Source organism: Lagenorhynchus albirostris, chromosome 19, assembly GCF_949774975.1.
Source record: "Lagenorhynchus albirostris chromosome 19, mLagAlb1.1, whole genome shotgun sequence".
In the NCBI taxonomy this organism is placed as follows: domain Eukaryota; kingdom Metazoa; phylum Chordata; class Mammalia; order Artiodactyla; family Delphinidae; genus Lagenorhynchus; species Lagenorhynchus albirostris.
Genome location: NC_083113.1, coordinates 4,312,696 through 4,333,010, shown reverse-complemented (window position 1 = coordinate 4,333,010; position 20,315 = coordinate 4,312,696). Strand labels below are relative to the sequence as shown.

At 44.2% G+C, this 20,315-nt stretch overlaps 1 protein-coding gene across 1 annotated transcript in view; it reads left to right on the top strand.

The window, feature by feature from the left end:
* Window positions 1-6,724: 6,724 nt before the first annotated feature.
* The window catches only part of NLRP13 (NLR family pyrin domain containing 13), a 74,210-nt gene continuing 60,619 nt past the window's right edge, over window positions 6,725-20,315 (top strand). The window contains 4 exon segments of the mRNA XM_060131981.1: window positions 6,725-6,792; window positions 14,783-14,948; window positions 14,950-15,106; window positions 18,982-19,050. Coding sequence (XP_059987964.1) covers window positions 6,725-6,792; window positions 14,783-14,948; window positions 14,950-15,106; window positions 18,982-19,050 — 460 coding nt within the window.

Below are 20,315 nucleotides of genomic sequence, written 5' to 3'. Positions count from 1 at the left end.
TGCCTCTTACAGCTCTCAGATTATTAGGAAGACACAGGATGGAAAAGCAAAAGAACAAAAGAGGTATGACTTCCCTTCTGAGGTGAAGAGAGCAAATCACTTATCAGCGTGACCGATGCCGACGGTCAGGTGATTGTGAGCAGGTGAAGTCAGCTGGGCCGGAGCCCAAGAAGGAGCAAAACAGTGGAAGTGATGGGAGAGGGGGTTCCAGGAAGAGGGAGGGTGGCAGCTCCTGGGAGGCATCCACACGCACTTCTGGTTTTGTAAAGACAGGAGTTCAGCTGCCGCCAGCAAGAGAAGGGAGAGAGGACGGGGCGAAGCTAGAAACGCCGGAGGTGCCCGACCGTGAATGTTCTCCCTCACGCTCCTGCCAGTGGTGAGTGACAAAACGAATGCTAATCCTTCAAAAACCCAGCTCTTGGTTTCACTGATCTTTTCTATTGTTTTCCTGGTGTCTTCTCATTTATTTCCGCTCTGATCTTTGTTATTTGCTTCCTTCTGCTAACTTTGGGCGTAGTTTGCTTGCCGGGAGGAGGGGGTGGTGGTGGTGGTTCTCGTTTTCAGTTCCTTGAGGTGTAGGTGAGCTTGTTTATTGAGATTTCTTTTTTCTTATTGTGGGTTTTATCGCAATACATTTTCCGATTAGAATAGCTTTTGCTGAATCCCATAACTTTTGGTGTGTTGTATTTCCATTCATGCTTGTCTCAAGATATTTTTAATTTTCCGTTTGATTTCTTCTTTGACACATCTGTTGTTTAGGAGTGTGTCGTTTAATCTCCATATATCTGTGAATTTTCCAGTTGAACTTAGGCATTGCCAGTCCTCCAGTGAATCTGGGGCAAGGCAAGGGAAACTCTGACTACAGACACATGGATAGAAAATTCTTTTTTTTTAACATCTTTATTGGAGTATAATTGCTTTACAATGGTGTGTTAGTTTCTGCTTTATAACAAAGTGAATCAGTTATACATATACACATGTTCCCATATCTCTTCCCTCTTGCATCTCCTTCCCTCCCACCCTCCCTATCCCACCCCTCTAGGTGGTCACAAAGCACCAAACTGATCTCCCTGTGTGATAGAAAATTCTTGTCTGCACATAGCCAAAGCTATGAACCTTTCTGCTTGTTACATGTAGGGTACAAATGTAGAGCAGAAAATTATGGAACAGTTAATGAATCATAAACAGAAATCATTTCCTATAAACAGAACATTGTATTTCCTATATTAAGTATTCTTATTGAAGTATAGTTGATTTACAATATTGTATTAGTTTCATTTGTACAGCATAGTGATCCACTATTTTTAGAGATTATACTCCATTAAAAGTTATTACAGGTTAATGGCTATAATTCCCTGCGCTATACAATATATCCTTGTTTTTCTGTTTTATACATAGTATGTTGTATCTCTTAATCACACATCCCTCCCTATCTTGTACTTCCCCCCAAGAGAAAAGAGAGGGGAAACTCTATCCACTGGTAACCACGAGTTTGTTCTCTATATATGTGAGTCTCTTTCTGTTTTGTTATATACATTCATTTGGTTTATTTTATAGATTTACGTATCTGATAACATACAGTGTTTACCTTTCTCTGTCTGACTTATTTCATGAAGCATAATAATCTCTAGCTCCATCCACATTGTCGCAATGGTGGAATTTCATTTTTATGGCTGAGTAGTACTCCATTGTGCCTATAAAGACCACATCTTCTTTATCCATTCATCTGTTGATGGACACTCAGGTTGCTTCCATATCTTGGCTATTGTAAATAATGCTGCCATGAACATTGGGGTTCATGAATCTTTTCAAATTGGTATTTTCACTTTTTTGGATATACACCCAGGACAGGAATTTCTGGATTACATTATAGTTTTTGATGAACCTCCATAAAGTGTTGCATAGTGGCTGCACCAATTTATATTTGAAAAACAGTGTACAAGGGTCCCCTTTTTGCCACATCTTCTCCAACATTTGTTATTTGTAGACATTTTGATGATGGCCATTCTGACAGGTGTGAGGTGATACCTTAATATGTTTTGAATTTGCATTTCTCTGAAGATTAGCAGTGTTGACCAACTTTTCATGTGTCTGTTGGCCATCTGTATGTTGTCTATGGAAAATTTTCCATTCAGGTCTTCTGCCCATTTTTAATTGGCTTTTTAATATTTAGTTGTATGAACAGTTTATGTATTATGGATATTAACCCCTTACCGGTCATATCATTTGCAAATTTTTTTTTCCCATTCAGTACATTGTCTTTTCATTTTGTTGATAGTAACCGTTTCTGTGGAAAAGCTTTTAACTTTAATTAGGTCTCATTTGTTTGCTTTTGCTACATTAACAAAGCGAAGGATAAAAATCACATGACATCTCAGTAGACATAGAAAAGGCATTTGAGGGAATTCCCTGGCAGTCCAGTGGTTAGGACTCTGCGCTCTCACTGCTGAGGGCCAGGTTCAATCCCTGCTCTGGAATTAAAATCTCACAAGCCTTACACCACCGGTTTTAAAGTTATTGTTACAGGAATCGGCCACAAGGCGGCAGCATTTCCCCAGGCCCAACTCCGGTTACTGTAGCAACAGGAGCCTTAGGGAGAGTCCTGCTTGGTTTCCTGGTAGGAAGGCCTGGGGGGATCTGGAGAGTGTGGTACCATGCAGAGAGGACAAGGCACTCGGAGGGCAAAGGGGGCCCGTTTGCCTGCACATCCTCCTAGCTCCCTCAGCCGCTCGACAGTCCAGCCTTGGGACCCAAGACTTGTCCGGCTCCAGGCCTGTGACACCAGCCAATGTCACCAAGGCCTCGGTTAGCGTTGGTGTTTCTTTTCTTTCTTTCCTTACTTTTATTTTTTATTTTGTCTTGGGGCATAGGTGAATTATAATGCTGTGGAGGGTTTTTTGGGGGGCGTGGGTGATTTCCATCCCCTTGTTTCACTTATACCTAGACATTTATATGTACTTTTTTTATCCCTGAAGATAGGACGGCACGTGTCCTTTCGAATTACGATTTTTTTCCGGATCCAAGCCCAGGAGTGGATTGCCACATCATAGGGTAACTCTGTGTTTACATTTTTAAGGAACCTCCTTAGAGTTCTCCATAGTGACTGCACGCATTTACATCCCCACCACTGGTGGAGGAGGATTCCCTTTCGCCCACGGATTCTCCAGCATGTACTCTTGTAGATTTTTTTGAGGATGGCCATTCTGAGCGCTGTGAGGTGACTTCTTACCGTTTTGATATGCATTCCTTTCGTAATTAGTGCTGTTGCCTATCCTTTCGTGTGCTTTTTTCGTTTTTTAATACATTGTGAGTAAAATTTACGTCTTGAAAGTGGCTTCTTCATCGTCTGCCCTGTTTTGCCTCTTTTTCCGATGATTTACCCCAGGATGTTTCCTGAGGGCCGGCATCAACTGCAACCCGCAGGCCTTGTGAATATTAAGTGGCCGTCAGCACAGGTTTTACAGTTGTTGTTGCGGAGAATGGCCACAAGGCGGCAGCATTTCCTCATGCCCGACTTTGGTTACTGTGCCAAGAAGAGCCTTAGGGAGAGTCCTGCTCCTGGCTTGTCAGTTGCCGTGGAATCCGCCAGAAGAAGCACCCAAGGCTTGTGTCTCCTGACTTCTTCCCCCTTAGCCTTAACCCCGCCCCCGGATGTCTCCCAAGCGCTGCAACACTTCTCTGCTGAGGGTGCCGTCGTCTGTAGGTGGGGCGACCCAAAGGAAGGAGGCTGGAGGAGGGAACCCCAGCACCAGGAGACGCGGAGCCCAAGGGACTCTTGAATGCTCTTCCAGCCCAGATGCTCCACCATCCTCTGGGTGCACGAGGCTTGGTTTCACGGTAGGAGGGCCTGCGGGGATCTGGAGAGTGTGGTCCCATGCAGAGAGGACCGGGCACTCCGAGTGCAAAGGGGGCCCGTTTGCCTGCACATCCTCCCAGCTCCCTCAGCCGCTCGATAGTCCAGCCTTGGGACCCAAGACTTGTCTGGCTCCAGGACTGTGACACCAGCCAATGTCACCAAGGCCTCGGTTAGCATCGGTGTTTCTTTTTTCCTTCCTTTTATTTTTTATTTTGTCTTGGGGCGTAGGTGAGTTATAATGCTGTGGAGGGCTTTTTTTTGGGGGGTGGGTGATTTCCAGCTCCTTGTCTCAGTTATACTTAGACGTTTATATGTCCTTTTTTGGCTTCCCTTCCCATAGAGCTTATCCCACAGTGTCTAGTAGGGTCCCCTGTGCTCTACAGTGGGTCCTTTTTGATTATTTTATAAAGACTAGTGTGTACATATTCATCTCAACTGGCTGATTTCTCCCTGCCCACCACCTTTCCCTTTTGGTAACCATAAGTTGTTTGTTTTCTAGGTCTGTGAGTCTGTTTCTCTTTTGTAAAGACGTTTATTTGTATCCATTTCTCAGCTCCACCTATAGGTGATATTATATGAGACTTTTGTTTCCCAGTTTCCATTAGTTGACTTACTAGGATCATCTCTACTTCCTTCCCGGTGGCTGGAAATGGCATTCTTTCATCCTGTATTATGGCTGAGGAATATGCCATGGAGTGTATGGACCACGTCTTTCTTATCCATTCATCTGTCCTTCTCCGCGTAGGTTGCTTGCTCGTCTTGGCTATTGTACACAGTGCTGCCAGGATCGTTGGGGTGCAGCTGTCTTCTAAGAGTTAGTTTTTCTCCGGATCCATGCCCAGGAGTGGGGCGGCTGGGTCACATGGTACTTGTATGTTTAGTGTTTTAATGAACCTCCACAGTGTTGTCCATAGCGGAGGCACGGATATGCGTCCCCACCAAGTGTGTAGGGGGTTCCCTCTCTCCACAGCCTCTCCAGCATTTATCGTTGCCCGTTTTTGCATGACGGCCATTCTGACCTGTGTGAGGTGATACCGCATTTTCCCCACTGATTAGCATTTCTCTCCTCATCGGGAATGCTGAGCACCTTTTCATGTGGTTTATGGTCATCTGTGCGTCTTCTTTGCAGAAATGTCCATTTAGTTTTTCTGCCCATTTTTTCCTGGGTTGTTTGTATTTTAGATATTGAGCTACATGAGCTGCTTGTTTGTTATGGAGGTGAATTCCTTGTGGGTGTCTTGGTTTCCACTATTGTTTTCCCATTGTGAGGGTTGTCCTTTTTTTTTCGTTTCTGGTTTCCTTTGCTGTGCCAATGCTTTTACGTTAGATTAGGTCCCATTTGTTTATTTTGTATTTATTTTTCATTGTTCTAAGATACGGATTCAAAGAGAACTTGCTGCAATTTATGTCAAAGCATGCTTTGCGTAGGTTTTCCTCAAGAGTTTTATGGTATGCGGTCTAAAGTTTAGAACTTTAACGTCTTCGGAGTTTATTTTTGTGTACGGTGGTGGGGAGTGTTCTAATTTCATTGTCTTCTTGATCGTCTAGGCACCCTCCCCACGGGGGCCCATAGTGGCTGTTACAAGTTTATATCCCCACCGATAGCGTAGGAGGGTATCGTTTTCTCCACACCCTCTTCAGCATCTATTGTTTGTAGACTTGTTGACGGTGGCCATTCTGACCGGTGTGAGGTGACTTCTTATCGTTGTTTTTTTTTTTTTTTTTTTTGCGGTACGCGGGCCTCTCACTGTTGTGGCTTCTCCTGCTGCGGAGCACAGGCTCCGGACGCGCAGGCTCAGCGGCCATGGCTCACGGGCCCAGCCGCTCCTGGCACAACACTGTAAATCAACTATACTCCAATAAAAATTTAAAAGTAATAAAATAAACAACAATGTCCTACAGTATAGCACAGGGAACTCTACTCAATATTTTGTAATAAGCTATAATGGAAAAGAATCTGAAAAAGAATATATATATATATGAATCAGTGTGCTGTACACCTGAAACTAACCCAACACTGTAAATCAACTATACTCCAATAAAAATTTAAAAGTAATAAAATAAACAACAATGTCCTACAGTATAGCACAGGGAACTCTACTCAATATTTTGTAATAAGCTATAATGGAAAAGAATCTGAAAAAGAATATATATATATATGAATCAGTGTGCTGTACACCTGAAACTAACCCAACACTGTAAATCAACTATACTCCAATAAAAATTTAAAAGTAATAAAATAAACAACAATGTCCTACAGTATAGCACAGGGAACTCTACTCAATATTTTGTAATAAGCTATAATGGAAAAGAATCTGAAAAAGAATATATATATATATGAATCAGTGTGCTGTACACCTGAAACTAACCCAACACTGTAAATCAACTATACTTCAATGAAAAAGGGAGCCAATTTCCAAATTAAAAAATAAAACCATAGTCGACAGAAATAAATAAACGCTTTAATATCCATGTATGTATTGCTATATGTGTATATATCTATGTATGTGCATATTTAGGTGTATAAGAAAATAAAGTGTAAATAGAGTGTATCTACACAGGAGAGGCTAGTGAAGCGCTTAGTTCTGCAGCACCCAAGCCCAACCGCATCTTGTATACCAGATTCTCACTCGCCATTCAGCTCCATCTGTACCCGAAGACACAGTTCTGCCTGGTCCATCTTGGCGAAGATGTTTGAGTCACCGCCCAACGAGGCGTCCAGGGAAGGACTCGATTAGGAGGTGAACCACCTCCGCCCACCGGGCTGTCTTCAGCTGGTCCCAGCTGATCTGGAGAGAGCCAGGTCTGGGGCTCTCTTCCACTAAAAGCTGCTTGAACCTCTGGAGATTCTCCTTGCTTAAATAGACCATGTACAGCATGACTCCGTCTTTGAAAGGGAAGGCGGAGGAGGAAGAGGATGGGAAGAAAGAAGGCGAGTGAGTGGAGGAAGCGGGGGGAGAAGGAGATGAGGAAGAGCGGGGGGAAGAGTCAGAATCCCAGCTCACGTCACTCATCTTTACCCGAGGCCGAGAGCCTCAGCGCCAGCGATAAAGAGGACCGGTTGGAAGAGAGAAGAGACGCGACCTGGGGAGACATGAAGTTATAGGAACGTGAGAACACCTCCCCAGGGGACAGATTTATGTAATCCATACTTGATGGAGCATACCATGTGCTGGATATCCTCTTCCCCTTCCTTCCTCCAAGATTCTCGGGCCGGCGGAAAGACATGGGAGCCCCTCCACTATTGGGGCTCAGTGTTTAGACTCAAAACCACTTTGTAGTTTTTAATTCTCTATGCCACTTATTAGCAAGGTGACTTTGGGGAAATTGCAGAGCCTCTTTGCGCCTCTTTTCTCATCTCTGATCCCGGGATCTTATCCTATGTGCTCTTGGGGTTGTGAGGATTCTCAAAGAGATACACCCACAAGTACATTTAAGACAGTGCCTGGTTCATCATAGCTAACAGTGACGCAGGGCTTCCTTCTATTGTGTGTAAAAAGTGGAATGTGGAGGAGAAAAGAATGAAGTCACTAGGGGGAGCGGGGCTTTCGCCTTGGTCTACCTACTACTCCTATCCTATTGCTTCTCTGAGTTATCTTTTTTATATATCATCATCTGTTAATTCTCATCTCCATCACCCGAGAACTTCCTGGATACTTAAGTCATCATGTATTGGGCACTGACTCAAAGTTTTATCTCCTTCAATTCACTGCAGTGAATTTGGAGAATTGCAAGGTCCCTGTGGATGACGACCACCTCTGAAGTAGCCACGCTACTTAACCTTCACCTCCACTCTTGATTCTGTTATTCTGATATTGGAGCAAAAAGAAAAAGTCTACCTTAAGAGAAAAGAAAGGTCTCAAATAAACAACCTAACTTTGTAGACAACCTAACCTCAAAGAACTGGAAAAAGAACGAACTTAGCCCAACTGGGCCTGGTGAACTCAAGTATCTGGTGTAGTAACTGTAAGAAAGTGATGTGGAAAAATAGGAGGTAGAAGAGAGGAAAACAGCACCACCACTCACCGCTGAAGGGAATGAGGCTTCCTGTCTCCTTCCTGTCACAAACATCTCCCAAGGCAGAAAGAAAAAGCACTTGGTCTGCCCCACTTTCCACCTTAATAGGCCCTGGGGTTCTGGGCAACGTGCGTCCTCCCTTCCCATTGGCTGGGCCTGCTGCGTTATCGTTCTTCTTCATGGCACAGATTTGAAAGCATTTAGCATCCTCGGTCAGAGGAATTGGGCTACAAGGCTTATTCTCACAGGTGCTTCCAGTTTGTGAAGGATCTGCTCTCCTACCTCTTAGATTCAGAAGAACAAGCAACTTTAGAGAATTAGAGGATTGGAGCGTTCCCCAAACTCACAGAGGGCTAACACTGCTGTCAGCCCAAAGGTGCTGCGTCCAACGGAAAACATCTAGAGCAATTAATTGGATGATCTTGTTTACATGAGCATCTCCTATTTGGAATGTAATCCTACTAAGCAAAAGGAGGGTTTCAGTATCACCAGGACCCAATGTGGGTCCCAAAGCAATAGATCCTATCGAAGGAGACTCAGAGACAGAGCAGGTAGGAAAATGACACACACACACACACACACACACACACACACACACACACACACACACACACACACACACACACACACACACACACCAGACATATATATATAAACACATATATTGGTAGTAGGTTTCCATGGGGTCTTTTGGTTCTTCTGAAATGTAATCAAGTTATCTGCACATACAGTTTTACCGGTTCCTTTCCAATTCTTATGCCTTTCTCTAATTGCTGATTTAAATTTAAAATTAGTTACAATTGTCAACTGCCTGTATCCCCAGAGCCTATTAAGGTGGAAGGTAGGGCAGACCAAGTGCATTTTCTTTCTGCTTTGGGATGATGGTTGTGACAGGGGTGAGTTAAATGAGTTAAAATTGCTAATTTAATTGGCTAATACCTCCAACATGATGTTAATTAGTAGTGGCCATGAGATCATCTGTCTCATTCCTAACTTCAGTGGAAAAGCCTCCGTGTTTGTGATGGAATGGCTTCATAGGTGGTTTTCCTGGCATTGGGAGAAGAAGTGGTCCCTGGATGTGGTTGCCTCCGTGATTTTCAGGGCTCATAGACTCTCTTTTAAAATTGTATTGAAGTAGAGTTGATTTACAATGTTATGTTAGTTTCTGCTGCACAGCAAAGTGATTCAGTTATACATATATATACATTCTTTTTCATATTCTTGTCCATGATGGTTTATCCCAGGAAATTGAATATAGTTCCCTGTGCTATACAGTAGGACCTTGTTGTTTATCCATTCAATATATAATAGTCTGCATCTGCTAACCCCAAACGCCCAATCCTTCCCTCCCCCACCTCACCTCCCCCACCTCACCTCCCCCTTGGCAACCGCTGGTCTGTTCTCTGTATCTGAGGCCTCAGGCACTCTTGATTCCTTTCTTCTTTCATTGTTCTACGAGATCCCTCAGATGGTAGGAGAGGTATTCACATCCGTGACCTTTGGCTGAAGTGGAAGATTCCATTTACAACAGATGGGTTTTTAATTAGAAACCCATCTCTGCCTCTCCTCTCCCAGGTGGAGATGATTGACACCTAAAAGAGAAGGACTCAGCAATTACCTGTAGCAGCTGAGTTTTGACCTATGCGGGGATAGGCTGCAATGGAGGGGGCGGGACGCCCAGAGACAGATCTGATAGGAGCTGAAGGGACCCGAGGGCCAATCACAGGCTGGGGAGGGCGTGGAGTTGCCTTCATCTTTGAGGTTCCCTGCAAAGGGCGTCTGGAAACGTGTATGAGATTAGAGATCTGATGGGTAAGTGCTGTCTCCTTTCTCTGGGGCTTCAAACTTTCCTGTCCTTTGATTTTTCTTTTCTTTTTTAAAAGAACAGCTTTATTGTGATTGATTTAAAGTCGTGGGGTGGGTAGAAACAACCAGCTTTTTTGAGGTATAATTAATATACAAAAAAACACTGCACGTATTTAACACACGTAACTTGATGAGTTTGGACACAGGCATGTACCACAATCAGGGAATAGACATAGCCAGCACCTCCAAAAGTTTCTTGTGGGTTTCCCTGGAGGCGCAGTGGTTGAGGGTCCGCCTGCCGATGCAGGGGACGCGGGTTCGTGCCCCGGTCCGGGAAGATCCCACACGCCGCGGAGCGACTCGGTCCGTGAGCCATGGCCGCTGAGCCTGCGCGTCCGGAGCCTGTGCTCCGCAACGGGAGAGGCCGCAGTGGTGAGAGGCCCGCGTACCGCAAAAACAAAAAACAAAAGTTTCTTTGTGTCCTGTGTGTGTATGTGTGTGTGTAGTAGGAACATTTAACATGACACCTATTCTCTGAAAATTTTCAGGGTACAGTTCAGTATTGATGACTGTGGGTACTTCGATGTAGGGCAGGTCCCCAGAACTGATTCATCTTGCATAACTGAAACTTAAACCGTGGGTGAAACATACAATAGAATCTTTTTTTTTTTTAACTTTAATGAGAACAGGGTTAAGCACATTTATTTATTTATTTAGGCTGCTCTGGTCTTCGTTGCAGCATGTGGGATCTTTTCTTTGTTTAGTTGTGGCATGTAGGATCTAGTTCCCTGACCAGGGATGGAACCTGGGCCCCCTGCATTGGGAGCGCAGAGTCTTCCCCACTGGATCACCAGGGAAGTCCGTATAGAGTCTTACTCAGCCTTAAAATAGAAGGAAATCCCTGCCATTTGTGACAGCATGGAGGACGCTGGAGAACATTTTCCTAGGTGAAGTAAGCCAGTTCCAGTAGGAAAATACTGCAGGATTCCAGTCTGTGAGGTACAGAAAACACTCCGACTTTTAGAAGCAGAGACTAGCAAGGTGGTTACCGGGAGCTTGGGGCCGGGGAGCGGAAGGTGGGGAGTTGCTGCTGGCGTTTTCTTAATCAGCAGGAATCTGTTGCACCTCTGTCCTCTCGTAAGTGAAAGCGGGATCAGGCTGCTCGCCGCGCAAAAGCCAATAAAGAGGCAAGGTTGGTGGAAAGGAAAGTCTGCTTTATCTTGGATGCCAGCAACTGCGGGGCGGGAATGAGGACTCCTGTCCGAAGGCCGACTCCCCCCTCCCTGACAATCAAGGGGCAGGAGCTTTTAGAGATGGAGGGAGGGGGCTACATGCAGAAACAGCAGTCCCCTCTGACAGTCATCTTGAAATTGGTCATCCGTGGTCTGATCAGCTTCACTGATTGTTTTAAGTACAGTTAGTCTTCAGGTCCAGGGTCATTTTGTTTCCATTTCTTTGAGGCCAGTTCTCAGAATTGTGGCAGCTTATGTCATGGCTACAGTCTGGTCATCATCTAGTTAACTTCTTCCTCCTGGTGGGCGTTTCAGTATCTACAAGACAGCTCACAAGATATGGCTCAGAATATTACTTTATAGCCCTTAAGGAGGAACTAAAGTCCTTGACTATGCTTAAAGACTAAATGATTATTGTGCAGTTTTGTTGGAGTGTTTTCCTTTGTTTCTGCACTTTTTTACTTCTCTGATTAGACTTATTCTTTGACTAAAGTTTTCCCACAGACAAAAGGCAGGCTGAGGACATGGGGGGCAAGGACCATAGGGTTCTGCTCTGTTTCACTCTCCTTTGAAGGTTCCCACTTTCTAGACCCAGGAGATTTGATAGGTCTTTGAGAAACTTCAGCTGAATTTCTCCCTTCCTGTATTTTCTCCCTGCAGCGTTTCTGTACCTGTTTTCACTGACCACTGCCCTGTAACCCTCTTTCCACCCTCCTTGCCTCAATCTGATGCATCCTTCAAGTCTCTTATAATCCCCTTTCCTAGGCTTGCTTGTTCTACACGATATAATCTCGTGGACCCTGTGGGATCCCGTCTTACAGTCAACACACATGATACTAATTACAGCTGATCTTCCCTATTCATGGATTCCATGCTTTTGAATTCACCCGATCACTAAAGTTTATTTGTAACTCCCCAAATCAGTGCTTGTGGTGCTTTCCGAACTCATTCTTAGGCACGCACAGAAAGATTGAAGAAATATTTTTTAAAAATTGAAGTATTGTTGATTTACAACGTTGTTAGTTTCTGCTGCACAGCAAAGTGATTCAGTTACACCTATATATGCTCTCTTTTTCATATTCTTTTCCATTATGGTTTATCACAGGATATTGAATATAGTTCCTTGTGCTACACAGTAGGACCTTGTTTTTTATTCATTCTATATAGAATAATAATTTCCATCAGCTAATCTCGAACTCCCAATCCAACCCTCCCCCTGCTTGTTCACTTCGTTATTGAGATGTGGGTTTAAATCTCCAATTATTCTTTTAGTTTTGTTTTTCGCTTTATATATTTTGAAGCTATACTATTTGGTACATAAAATTTTAGACTTGCTGTATCTTCCTGCTGGACTGATTCTGTTATGAAGTGTGCTGTATTCAGTAACAATTTTGCCTTAAAATCTATTTTGGTAATGATATAGCTGTACCCATGTTTTTCGTGTTGGGGTGTGCACACTGCATTTTCCCCATTAATTTATGTTAAACGTTTTATGCTCTTGTACTTGAAGTGTACCTTTTATTTTTTATGTAATTTGACAAAGTCTTCTTTAGTGTTTAGCCCCCTTATGCTTATATAATTGCTGACACATTTGGAATTTAGTATATTTTCTTGTTTTCTATTGTTCCTTTTCTACCTTTTTTTTTTTTTTTTTTTTTGCGGTACGCGGGCCTCTCACTGTTGTGGCCTCCCTTGTTGCGGAACACAGGCTCCGGACGCGCAGGCTCAGTGGCCATGGCTCACGGGCCCAGCCGCTCCGCAGCATGTGGGATCTTCCCAGACCGGGGCACGAACCCGTGTCCCCTGCATCGGCATGTGGACTCTCAACCACTGCGCCACCAGGAAAGCCCTCTACCATTTTTTGAATAAATGAAATACTTTGTAATATCATTTTTCTTTAACTTAGTTACACTCTTTTATTCTTATAGAGTGGTTGCCCCAGAGAGTTCAATATTCATCTTTCACCAGTAGTTGACCTGAGATTACATCCGGACTTTACAGTCAATGCAAGAACCTTGAAACAGTTATTTCGTTTACTTTCTTTCATCCTTTGTGTTATTGTTTTCATATTTTACTACGTATGTTATAAAGTCCAGAAGATGTTGTTGTTGTCAAGGGGTAATATTCATTCACATTGATTCACACACCAGCTACTTCTGTGCTTTTTCTTTCCTTCTGTACTTTCATCTGAAAAAGTTTTTAGACGGTTTTTAGTGGTATGTATGTCTGCTGGCAATAAATTCTGTTTTTAAAAGTTTAAAAATTTACGGCTTTATCGAGCTAAGATGGACAAATAAAAATTGTTCATGTCTAAGTTGTACAAAATGATTTTTAAAGCTATTCAACATTATTTAACACACATACACATCGTGAAATAATCACTACAATCAAGTTAATGAACACATCCATCACCTCACGTAGTTGACTTTGTGTGTGATGAGAACACTTAAGACTTACTCTCTTTGCAAATTCCAAGAATACAGTAGAGTATTATTAACCATAGCCACGAAGGTGTGCATTACATCCCTAGATATTACTCATTGTGTAATGGAAATGTGTACCCTTTGACTAACATCTCCCATTTCTCCCACCTCCTGGCGGCCCCTGGCTACTCAGCATTTGATTGGAAATCTCTTTATTTCCCCCTCATTTTTAAAGGATATTTTCACTGGACATAGAATCTAAGTGGCAGGGTATTTTAATCTTTACAGCACTGTGAAGATGTCATTTCATTTTCACTTTTTTTTAACATCTTTATTGGAGTATAATTGCTATACAATGGTGTGTTAGTTTCTGCTTTACAACAAAGTGAATCAGCTATACGTATACATATATCCCCATATCCCCTCCCTCTTGCATCTCCCTCCCTATCCCACCCCTCTAGGTGGTCACAAAGCACTGAGCTGATCTCCCTGTGCTATGCGGCTGCTTCCCACTAGCTATCTATTTTACGTTTGGTAGTGTATATATGTCCATGCCTCTCTCTCACTTTGTCCCAGCTTACCCTTCCCCCTCCTCGTATCCTCAAGTCCATTCTCTAGTAGGTCTGCGTCTTTATTCCGGTATTTGCCCCTAGATTCTTCATGACCATTTCTTTTTTTTCTTAGATTTTAAAAAATAGAATTAGTAAACAAAACTGTGTGTGACTGGTTGTTTAGATAATGAAATGAGGGTAACAGTTCATGGTATATAGGAAGTGCTTAGTATTGTTGATGTAAATAATAAACAATCTGTAATAAGATTAGAAGACTTTTTTTGGAGCCAAACTGAAGATTATAGCCTGGGAAACAGCCTCTCAGTAGCTGTGAGGGGACTCTCCAAAGAGGTAAAGGAGGGGCCAGGATATATGATTTTTTTTTTTGGTTGGGAAATGCATGCAGTCAGTCATACATCTTTGTAAAAGATGACTGTCAATCACAAAGAACAGGTCTCTCAAGCTGATTTTAGTGTTTATATATGGAAAGATGCAAGAGTCTGGGGTCACTGAAATTCTTCCTTAGATGTGCATTTCACTATGTAGGAGCCTGAAGATGAAAGCACAGGAAGCTTCATCCTGTTTTTCCCATCCTGAATTCCCTTCAGGGCACTGATGGTGGGAGACTGCGGGGGGAGGGGGGTGAGACTTAACCCTTCCTATAACTGGATGATGAGCCCCACTTCATGGTTAAAGCAGATGGACAATGTATGTGTGACAGGCCCGAAGACAGGCTGTTCTAGCTAGCATCGAGTTCAAGCCAAATCATGTATCGTCCAGGAGGACCTTCCCACACCTCACGACGTGAACATTTCTTCCAGCAGTATCGTTTTTCCTTCTCCTTAGAGCTGAGGTCCTCATGTCTGTCCAGTGCTTTTCTAGGCACCTTGAGTGAAGCTGGAAACCTTGCATGTTGGGCCAGATGACTTCTTCTCCTAGCGTCTTTGTAGATGATGGCTCCAGTGATAAGCTACTGTCTCACCTGATAGGCTGGGGTCGGTGTCAGCTGGAGGATTTCAAACTTTGCTTCTGGTCCCCACAGCTGCTGCCTGAACGTCCAGTAGATCTCCTGGGCAAACTTGAAAGCCATCAGGCCCACTCACCTGCTCGGTCTGTTGAAGGAACACTTATCCGTAAGGCAGATATGGGACGGGACCCTCCACATCTTTCAGCACATGAAGCTGACTTCGCTATACGAGCAAATGAGAGCAGAGATGAATGGTGAGTGGGTCTGTGCGGGGGATAGCTTCCTGGTGCTCGTGGGAGCAGGAAGGTTGCTGCTGGATTTCTACGGGGTCCTTCCAAGTTGCTGGTCTCCCCCTAAGAAAGACTCTCCCTGCCGGGAATGAAAGTTTAAAAGTACGAAGGCTGTGAGAGCTTGGAGCTCTAGCCTTGGAGGGGATGGTGATCAAAAGCAAGAAGAGGGAATTGAAACGTGCATACCTAGTTTTGTTCCAAGGCTGCTTTCAAAAATGCAAATTTGTGCCAATGCAATGGTTGCATTAGGGGATGATTTGCTCACCACAGGAATTTCATGTTTGCTTATGCATGATTTTTTCCAAAGAGGTAAATGCAAAAGAAAAAACCTACAACGAGGGCTTCCCTGGTGGTGCAGTGGTTGAGAGTCCGCCTGCCGATGTAGGGGACACGGGTTCATGCCCCGGTCCGGGAGGATCCCACATGCCGCGGAGCGGCTGGGCCCGTGAGCCATGGCCGCTGAGCCTGCACGTCCGGAGCCTGTGCTCCGCAACGGGAGAGGCCACAACAGTGAGAGGCCCGCGTACCGCAAAAACAAACAAACAAAAAACCCACAACGAGACTGTACCCGGCTGTAGTATTCATTTATCTATTGTAATATTGTAGCATTGCAGTATTTATTGTACCAGTCATGTGTTTCATAGTTAGTTAGCAAGTATAAAACTGCACTACCATCTTAATTGTTTGTCTTTTTAAAATGTATCACGGATCCCATTTTCCATCCGGATTTTGCTTGCGACTTTACCTACTGCAGAGAGTTTGAGGAATGCATATGTCACTTTCTGGCAGACCTGGCTGCCTCTGAGACCTGTAGAAATTAATAACTTTTGCTGGTGCCTGTTACAAGGCGGGCACTAATCTTAATGCTTTCTGTGCATTGGTACTGACTTTTCACACTCTCATAAGAAGGGGGTTCTGTTATTCCTGTTTTACAGACAAGGAAACTGAGGCACAAAGCTCAAGTAAATTGCCCAAGGTCACAGAGGTGGGATGTGAACCCAGGCAGTGGGTCTCCACGTCCTCTGTGCTTGACCATGTACTGCTTCTCTTGCCGTAGAATGAGAGCATGAGTTCAAGGGGTGGGATGGGAGTTGGCAACATGAAGTCTTCCCCATCAGAGCTTTGGGCATTGGAGGTTCTGAGTCACAGAAATGCAGGCTTCGAGCATCTTCTGGGCAGGACGAGGGGATGGGGACTCAATTTCCCTGCGTCTTCAGTTCCGTCTTCCTCTCCTCCCCTCTCCCCATCATAAATCCCTTACATAGGGTTGTCTGGAATAGGCAGGTGTTGAGCAGAGAGCCTGGGAATGGGATCTAGAATCCTTAAATCCCATTTGGCAATCCCGGAGAGAGACATTGGCACAGAGGAGAATGACATTAAAGGAAGAACTTCCCTCCTGGCCACTGGTCCTAATTGGCAATGTCAGTGTCCTGCTTGAAGCTGCATCACAGGAGCCCCTTTTCCCCAGTCCTTACTTGGTTCCCACCTGGCCTTCTAAAGGGGTGGGGCTTGCAGAAGATACCTCCTAAGCAGGAGGAAGCCCTAGACCACACCCATCCCACAGCAATGTGGGAGATGACGTAAAGGGACGGTGGACAGGTCAGGATCACTGATGCCCCCGTCAGCTCCATCTTCTAGGAAACATGGCACAGTGAGAGTGTCTGTGCTTGAATGGAGCTGTGGCAGAGGGATTTGTGACTGAGTCTGTGAATGCACATGTTTATAGGCACAAGTGTGCCGTCTTTTAGGGACTGTGGGTTTAAGAGTTCAGGTTTTAACAACGGAGCTGGATTCAAAGGCTGGTTCCACGTCACCAACTGTAACCCAGGACAAATTATGTACCACGGGGCCCCGTTCTCTCTTATTGAAAACAGCTGCACCTAACTGAGTTTCTAGGGTGAAAACTTACAAGGCATTGGGTGCAGTGTAGATTCTCAGTCATTTGTTCATCTTTGGGACAGTTTTTCTCTTAACAGTATCACCTTCCCTGGTGGTTTCCAGATCCTGCATCATCACTGAGGATGACGCCAGACAGGCAGTACCAGAAGTGGGAGTGTCTTTAGCATCTCACTGTACACACCCTCCACCCCACCAGGACTAGTTCATCAGATCTGGGAGCAGGGGTGAATCTTCAGTTCAACAGGCTTCCATAGATGGCCAAAGGGAAGTGAGAGCTGGGTTTTTTTTTTTATTAAGAAATTAGATTTAAATTCCAGGCTGTTCATTTGGAACAGCCCAGCTCTTTTTTTTGTACTTTCTGATTTTTTTTTAAATTTTAATTTTATTGGAGTATAGTTCAGTTGATTTACAATGTTTCAGGTGTACAGCAAAGTGATTCAGTTATACATATATTCATTCTTTTTTAGATACTTTTCCCACATAGGTTATCATAGAATAGTGAGTAGATTTTCCTGTGCTATACAGTAGGTCTTTGTTGGTTATCTATCTTGTGTGTATGTCAATCCAAAACTCCTCAATTTATCCCTCCTCCCCAGTGTTCTCTCTCTTGGTAACTGTAAGTTTGTTTTTGATAACTGTCAGTCTGTTTCTGTTGTGTGGATAAGTTCATGTGTACCATTTTTAAAAACATTAGATTCCACATACGAGTGATATATGATACTGGTCTTTCTCCATCTGACTTAACTTTACTTAGTATGGTCATCTCTAGTTGCATCCATGTTGCTGCAGATGGTATTATTTCATTCTTTTCTATGGCTGAGTGATACTCCATTGTTCATATGTACCACATCTTCTTTATTCCTCTGTTGATGGGCACTTAGGTTGCTTCCACGACCTGGCTATTGTAAATAGTGCTGCAATGAACATTGGGGTGCATGTGTCTTTTTGGATTATGGTTTTCTGCAGATAATATGCCCAGGAGTGGGATTGCTGGGTCATATGGTGCATGGGGAGACATGGAAGGGGTCCTTTTAGTTTTTGAGAATAGGACTTTGTGAGTGGCTATGTGAAACACATCAGGGGGCTGGGGTTAGACCACTTCTCGGTGCTTTTCTTCCGTGGCATTTTATTTCCAAAATATTAGAGTGGCTTCTGTGTGCTGGCATTGCTGTGCACACTTGGGTTACATCAGCGAACAAACACAGGTTGGCTACCGGTCTCCTCCTCCGGGGCGGGGAGACGGGTGATGGACGTGATGAATAAGTACATTATAGGGTGTGCTAGAAGGTGACAAATGCGGTGGAGAGTGGAGGGGAGGGCGGGTGGGGTCTGCCTAAGGTGTGTGCTCCAGGAATCAGGTGCAGTGTTGATCGGGACCATCAGGCACTACTGAGGCGCTAAGATTCGAGCAGAGACTCGGAAGGGAGGGAATGAGTCAAGTGGATATTGGGGTTGGGGGGAGAGCATTCCAGACAGGAGGCTGGCTGCATCCAAGGCCCCCAGGCAGGGATGGGCTTTTAATGTGTGCTGTGGTCTTTGCAAAGTAGCACGTTTCCAAAGTAGTTGGGTTGATGAGGCTTGAAGATAACGATTTTCAGTCTCTTCAATTCCAAGTCTGTCAGAGGAATGGTTGGTTCTACTAAGACCATCCATCATTATTAACTTTTTTTTTTTTTTTTTTTTTGTGGTACGCGGGCCTCTCACTGTTGTGGCCTCTCCCGTTGCGGAGCACAGGCTCCGGACGCGCAGGCTCAGCGGCCACGGCTCACGGACCCAGCCGCTCCGCGGCATGTGGGATCTTCCTGGACCGGGGCATGAACCCGTGTCCCCTGCAATGGCAGGCGGACTCTCAACCACTGCGCCACCAGGGAAGCCCCATTATTAACTTTTCTTTCAGCCAGGGGAAATCTCACTACCCCATCATCACTGTTTTATTTCAGAGGTGGAACAGGTATGGGGACCCCAAGATCCAAACCAAGAAGAACCAGAGATGCTGGAAGAAGAAACAGGTTTGGCTCCTACTTTGTGATGATTACAGACAAATTGCTGGACGGAACATTCATTTTATGGGGTCCACACTGGCCACCTCCTTTGAAACTGTCTTCAATTTATAGTCTGCCAGAAACTTGCCAATCTGTTCTTCCTGTGCTGCCTACGGAGGAATAGGTTACCATAAACTGGACATTTCCTCTGGGTCCCCTCCAAGGTCTGAGATACCAGTGTCTGTTTCTGCTCTTTGTGTTGCATTAATAGGTATATGTATTTTTTTTATTTTTATTTTTTCCACGATTTTTAAAGGCTGCACCCTACTTACAGTTATTACAACCTATTGGCTACATTCCCCGTGTTGTACATTACATCCTTGTAGCCTGTCTCACACACAGTAGTTTGTACACCCCAGTCCCCCACCCTCTCTCCTAGCCCTCCCTGCTTCCCTTTCGCCACTGGCAACCCCTAGTTTGTTCTCTGTATCTGTGAGCCTGCTGCTTTTTCGTTACTATCTCTAGTCTTTTTGCATTTTTTAGATGCCACATGTAAGTGATATTGTATAGTCTTTGTCTTTCTCTGTCTGACTTACTTCACTGAGCATGATACCCTCCAAGTCCATCCAAGTTGCTACAGTGGCAAAATTTCTTTCTTTTTAGGGCTGAGTAATAGTCCATTGTGTATGTGTTCCACATCTTCCTTATCCATTCACCTGCTGATGGACACTGAAGTTGCTTCCATAGTTTGGCTGTTGTGAGTAATGTAGCTGTATTTTTTTATGTGGGTGGCCCCGTGGAGATTTTTCACACGGACAAACTAATACCTACTGTGATGGAACAAGTTAAGGTGCATCAAAGAAATACATGCTGTACTTGTGTATAATCCAAAAAGAATCACAGAAAATGCAAAACGTACAATGAAAAGCATCGATGCTTTGCCCAGCCCTGGACTTCTGTGGAATCAACCACAGCCTCTCTTGGCCGCCATTTCGGCTGTTTATTTCTGTGTTCATAAGTGATGAACATATACTGCCGTTTCTTAGGTTTTCCATCAATTGTCTGCTGACTCATCATGGCAGGTAAGTATCTCTTCTCATTTATTCTCCAATAAAAGTTGGAGGAACAGGGATTGAGTGTCATGTGGATATAAGTCAGTGCTGAGCCATGTAATTAATCAGGATTACATGCTATGTTCATTTTCTAGGGCTGCTGTAATAAACTAACACAGACTGGGTGCTTAAACAATAGAAGTTTATGTTTATTTTCTAAGTGCTGGAGAGAAAATGCCC